This window comes from Bubalus bubalis, chromosome 2, assembly GCF_019923935.1.
Source record: "Bubalus bubalis isolate 160015118507 breed Murrah chromosome 2, NDDB_SH_1, whole genome shotgun sequence".
NCBI classification, from domain to species: domain Eukaryota; kingdom Metazoa; phylum Chordata; class Mammalia; order Artiodactyla; family Bovidae; genus Bubalus; species Bubalus bubalis.
The window spans coordinates 168,130,735-168,137,063 of NC_059158.1; the positions used below are offsets into that span (position 1 = coordinate 168,130,735).

The window sequence follows — 6,329 nt, forward strand, 5'->3', positions numbered from 1 at the left end:
GTATATTATCACCCTGCTTATTTAACTTATATGCAGAGTACATCATGAGAAACATTGGGCTGGAAGAAGCACAAGCTGGAGTCAAGATTGCCGGGAGAAATATCAAGAACCTCAGATATGCCAATGACACCACCCTTATGGCAGAAAGTGAAGAGGAACTGAAAAGCCTCTTGATGAGAGTGAAAGAGGAGAGTGAAAAAGTTGGCTTAAAGCTCAACATTCAGAAAACAAAGATCATGGCATCCGGTCCCATCGCTTCATGGAAAATAGATGGGGAAACAGTGGAAATAGTGTCAGACTTAATTTTTTTGGCCTCCAAAATCACTGCAGATGGTGACTCCAGCCATGAAATTAAAAGACGCTTACTCCTTGGAAGGAAAGTTGTGACCAACCTAGATAGCATATTCAAAAGCAGAGACATTACTTTGCCAACAAAGTTTCGTCTAGTCAAGGCTATGGTTTTTCCTGTGGTCATGTATGGATGTGAGAGTTGGACTGTGAAGAAAGCTGAGCACCAAAGAATTGATGCTTTTGAACTGTGGTGTTGGAGAAGACTCTTGAGAGTCCCTTGGACTGTAAGGAGATCCAACCAGTCCATTCTGAAGGAGATCAGCCCTGGGATTTCTTTGGAAGGAATGATGCTAAAGCTGAAACTCTAGTACTTTGGCCACCTCATGCGAAGAGTTGACTCATTGGAAAAGACTGGTGCTGGGAGGGATTGGGGGCAGGAGGAGAAGGGGACAACAGAGGATGAGATGGCTGGATGGCATCACTGACTCGATGGACGTGAGTCTGAGTGAACTCCGGGAGTTGGTGATGGACAGGGAGGCCTGGTGTGCTGCGATTCATGGGGTCGCAAAGAGTCGGACACGACTGAGTGACTGAACTGAACTGATGACTTTGAGGTCCAACATCAGTGGCAGTGATTACAATGATTTCCTATTATATTTAGGATATTTTGTATAGAACAATGGTTAGTCAGTACTGTGTTCCTCTGCAGAGAAGCCCACAATGGATCACATATGCTCAGTGACCCATCACTTGTCAAGAAGCACTTATGTCTCACTGCCACTCAGGTACCCTCTGCAAATGCCACCATAGATTGCAAAGCCTGGAGGAATGGGGATTAAGCTTGCTTTCACAGTCAAGCTTAATTCCTTTGTTACGCTTTTATTCTTGAGAAGATACCATGATCGATCATTTTCAGAAATCTTCTTTTAAGAAGGAAATCTCACAATCTCTATTTTCCTCACTTGTGGCCTCTGGGAAGATTTCTGGTCTTATTCAAAACTCAGCTGAAGCATCTTTTGCCCACCATCATTGCCCAGAGATCATCACTCACTTCTTTTGAACTTTCTCTATTTCTTTCTTGATGTCTTCACATTAACAGATAATAACCCTTTGTGTTCTTGACCAGATTGTGAACTTTTCAAAGTCTGGTATCGTATTGTATTTATATTTTCATCCTTGTATCAGGAACACAGAAGTGAAATGATAAAGGGCCAGTTGAAGAGTAATGAGGAAGTTGCAATGGATTGAATGTTTCTGTCCCCCCAAAATTCATATCCTGAAATCTTAACCCCAATGTGATGTTAATAGGAGGCCTTTGGGAAGTGATTAGGTCATGAGGATGGAACCCTCATGAATGAGATTAGAGCCCTTTTAAAAGGGACCACTGAGATCTTTCTCACCCACTTTCTACCATGTAAGGATACAACTGGAAGCTGGGTGTCTGCAACCTAGAAGAGAGTTCTCACCAGAACCTCACACTGCTGGCCCTCTGATCTCAGACTTCCAGTCTCCAGAACAATGAGAAATAAATTCCTACTGTTAATAAGCCACTCTGGCATTTGGTTATAGTGGCTCAAACTGAGATGATGTTAAATCCAGGTTAAACTTGGGTTAAAGTTAAACTTTAATTTGGGTTAAAGGACCACCATGGAGGGTTCCAAACAGAAGCCAAGAAGAAGGCTATGGCAGGCTACCCAGCCTATAGGCAATATAAATTGGGGTGGGGGGATGAGCTGTGGGAGAAGCATGGAGCTGAGTGTGTCCATTGCATTCATTCTCCCAGTTCTGTTTTTATGCCCCTTTTCCTTATTGTCTTTCTCTTCTCCACAACCTAGGTCTTTTGGAAGCCCTTTGAGTTCCCTGGGGTACCCAATATTATAGAAAAGACCGTCTCCCCAGGCCCCTTCCTCAGGTCTCCTGTCTTTTCAGTAATGTCTGTGGCAGCCAGGAGTCAGCAGGCAAACCCCACTTCCAACAATTGCCCTTCCCCTCACCAAGCATCGCTTGTGTTTCTTTGTGTTCCTTTTTTCACTTCCTGCAGGGGTGCGAGATAAAATGTTGGCTTACAATTGACTAGCAAGACCGTGTGAACTTTGTCTGGCATTTTTGCTTGTGTATGTGTGTGTCTTTCTACTCCACTTTTAGAAAGGGAAGGCAGGATTTTGTTTTATTGGCATCAGTAGAATTTCCTGTGGTGTTCCTACTGTTACTGCCTGCCTTCTTGTGACATTTAGCATAAAAGAAGCTACATGAAAATGCAAATCAATTTACTGTAGCAAGCATTTTCTGAGCATTGCTGCTAGTAAGTACGGCAGCAGGGAGAAGTAAGAGTGGACGAGGCCTCTCCTGTCCTCTTTCACCAGCCAGCTCAGGGGCTTAGCCCCTTCAGAATCACATGTCCAGGGGCTTCTCCCAAGAATTTAAGAGGAAAGAAGAATTTCACCCCAAATCCTTTTGCAGATTTCATGGGGCTGTTTCTAAACTTGCATCGTTGTCCAGAACAGCTTGGCAAGGATTATCCCTATTACATTTCTGTGTGTGCTCAGTTGCTAAGTCACATCCAACTCTTGTGACCCCATAGACTGTAGCCTGCCAGGTTCTTCTGTTTATGGAAAATTCCATGAATACCAGAGTGGGTTGCCATTTCCTACTTCAGGGGATCTTCCCAACCCAGGGATTGAACCCGCATCTCTTGCACTGGCAGGCCGATTCTTTACCACTGGATCCATTCACATTTCTATAGGGCACTAGATATCAATGGGAGGCAATTTTGCACCCCCCCCCCCAACCCCCAGGGCACTTGACAATATTTGGAGACATCTTTGGTTGTCACAACTGAGGAAGAAGTTGTCATAACTAGTGGGTTGAGGCCAGAGATACTGCTCCACATTCTGCATAGGACTCCCTTCACAGCAAGGAAACCTCTGACTCAAAACGTCAGTAGTGCCGAGTCTGAGATAGTGTTTTATCTCTCCAAAGCATCTCCCCATCTAGTATTTCACAACAATATAATTGCCTGAGACTTGCTTGAAAGAAAACTGTCCTTCAGTTAGTTAATAAAGGTGGGCAGAGTTCTTGGTGTGGACCAAGTTCTGTGCTGGGAGATGTAAGTGGAAATTTTGTGTGACTGTTTGATCTGTGATTTAGAATAGGAAGTAAGACTGGGTAATAGGGTCAAGTGAAATGTGCCACAGGGGAGGTGTCAGTCAATTACCAGGATATCTTGAATATTATTAACAAAATATATGTACATACACAGTTAAAAGAATTCTAAGTTGCCCTCTCTCATCCCACCTTACCCTCTAGGCCACTCTGCAAAGGCAATATTGCCATCCTGCCAATCGTTTCTGCTAGGAGCTGCCCCCACCCCCACATTTCTTTTCTATTTTTAAAAACTATTTATTTATATGAGTGTGCTTGGTCTTAATTGCATCACATGGGATCTTTCATCTTCAATGAAGCATGTGGGACCTGGACCAAGAATTGAACCCTGGGCCCCCTGCATTGGGAGTGTGAAGTCCTAGCCACTGGACCACCAAGGAAACCCTCATATTTCTTATTAATTCCTTGAATGACTGTTTCTTGGTAGCCATTGTTAGTTTTGTTAAAATGAGGATTGAACTCTTTTATGTCACTCCTAATGTATTAATATTTATGTCACTATTTTTAGTAAAATCTGTAACTGATGATAAAATTATTACAATATAAATATGACTCATCACAGAATAAAAATTATATACTGTGATTATATTCCCTTTATGTACAATCTTTCATTTTTCTGGATGGGCTTCCTTGATAGTTGAGTTGTGACTCCGCTGGTAAAGAATCAGCCTGCAATGTGGGAGACCTGGGTTTGATCCTTGGGTTGGGAAGATCCCCTGGAGAAGGGAAAGGCTGCCCACTCCAGTATTCTGGCCTGGAGAATTCCATGGACTATATAGTCCATGGGGTCGCAAAGAGTCAGACACGACTGAGTGACTTTCACTTTTCTGGAGTATCTTCCTTTTTATTTTTAATTTTTTTGGTTTTTGTATTGTTTCTCTTCATCTCTCTGCCACTGTGGGCCATATGATTTTGCATATAAGATTTTCCTCTTAGTTATCAATCAATAAAAACTCTTCAAGTACCCAAATTCATTTTTCATTTTAGTATCAATAAAAATTCTTCAAGCACCTAAATTCATTTTTCCTTCTAGCTAGGAAATGCTTTCTTATTTTATGTATGTGTATATGTATGTATTTGTTTTTTGATGTGGATCAGTTTTTAAGTCTTTATTGACTTTGTTACATATTGCTTCTGTTTGATTGTTGTTGTTGTTGTTGTTTTTGCCAAAGGCACCTGTAACTTTAGCTCCTTGACCAGGAATCAGACATTCACCCCTCGTACTGGAAGGCGAAGTCCTAACAACTAGACTACCAGGAAAGTCCAAGCTTTCTTATTTTAATCGCAATAGGAATTTTTACAGAAAAAAGTAAGTCATTGAAAAAGTTTATTCATAAGCCAGCCCACAACGTGCAACCTATTACATAATGGAACACAGTGGCCATCCTTAAACCATGTGTGAGGACCTTCCAGTCCCCAGTAAAGAGGCTCTGGTGAGGGGACTGGGGCTGCTATTGCACTTGGCAATGACTTTTGAGGCTGAGACCGCTTTCATTTCTCCAGTCTTTGGAAAGAGGACTTCTGGGCCGTACACAGAAATAGCCTTCTGATAGTGTTTATTTGCTGTTCAGATGTCATTTCAAGCACAACATGTTGTGTTAGGTGAGACTTCTTTGTGTGCCCATGACCGATCATAGCACCCCCTTTTCCAGAGCTCCCAGGGGCCCTCACTGGAATGTTTAGGGTGTTTGACTTAGAAAAATAAACATCATCTAGTAAATCTTGCCGACATTCCTAAAAAGGGTACTAATTAATATATTATGACGTTCTTCCATGACTACAGAGCCAAATAGCAACAGGGAAGTGGTCATGTGTCTTCCCTCTCCCGTTCCCAGAGCTGGTATATAAGGGTCCCCTCCAGCAGAAGCTGACATTCGACCTCCCTCACCTCCTGAGTCTCCCTCCTCACCTCTCCTGAGTCCTCTCTACTGACACCATGGGCTGCTGTGGTTGTGGAAGTTGCGGTGGCTGCGGCGGTGGCTGCGGCGGTGGCTGCAGCGGTGGCTGCGGTGGTGGTTGCGGTGGTGGCTGCGGCGGTGGCTGCGGTGGTGGTTGCGGTGGTGGCTGTGGCAGCTGCACCAGCTGCAGATGCTACCGGGTGGGCTGCTGCACCAGCTGCTGCCCCTGCTGCTATGGCTGCTGTGGGGGCTGCTGCAGCGTCCCCGTGGTCTGCTGCCACCGCCGCACCTGCAGCTGCAACTCGTGTGGCTGTGGCTGTGGGAAGGGCTGCTGCCAGCAGAAGTGCTGCTGCCAGAAGCAATGCTGCCACTAGGCTTCCAGTCTGGCCTCTGGGAAGGTGCTGCTGGTAACTGTCTCGTTGGTAAGATTTTCTTTGTTTCTGCCAGTCCTCCCTGATTTGAATGTCATATAGGTGACTTGAGACGAATTCTCAGGCTGAGGAATTTAATTCATATCCTCTGGTCACTGAGATTCTGCCTCCAAATGAAAAACACCAACACAGTCTTTCTCCATCCATCACCCAAGTATGAGCCCCACAAAATGGAGTGATGATTTTTAATGCTATGCTTTCTTGAAATTTTACTGTTGAAATGTTTGTTTTATCTCTTTCTCCTTCTCTCTGTGGTTTCTGCATTCTCTGTCTCTGCTACTATTTTCTGATTCTGTAAACTGTAGACAGTTCTTTTCCTAATAAACCATAAAACTGGCATTCAAAAATGTGTCAATATCTCCTCTTTTTTCATTGTTTGAATGTGTCTCATGCAAAGATGCAACTAAAACCACTGAAGTGAGTAAGACCCCCTGATGTTTTCTGAGATGGATTTAAAGTAATTAATGAATAATCTGTCCCTAATAGGTTTTCACATGATGGTAAAAATTTGGTGGTTGTGGTTCATATATACAGTGGAATGTTACTC

The 6,329-nt window shown here is 43.6% G+C and overlaps 1 protein-coding gene across 1 annotated transcript; it reads left to right on the forward strand.

Moving 5' to 3' along the window:
• The first annotated feature begins 5,316 nt into the window (after positions 1–5,316).
• On the forward strand, positions 5,317–6,123 carry LOC123328591 (small cysteine and glycine repeat-containing protein 4). Its single transcript, XM_044926173.2, has one exon. It carries the CDS (start codon positions 5,390–5,392, stop codon positions 5,723–5,725), a length of 336 nt encoding a protein of 111 aa, XP_044782108.2. The 5' UTR covers positions 5,317–5,389; the 3' UTR covers positions 5,726–6,123.
• The last annotated feature ends 206 nt before the right edge of the window (positions 6,124–6,329 follow it).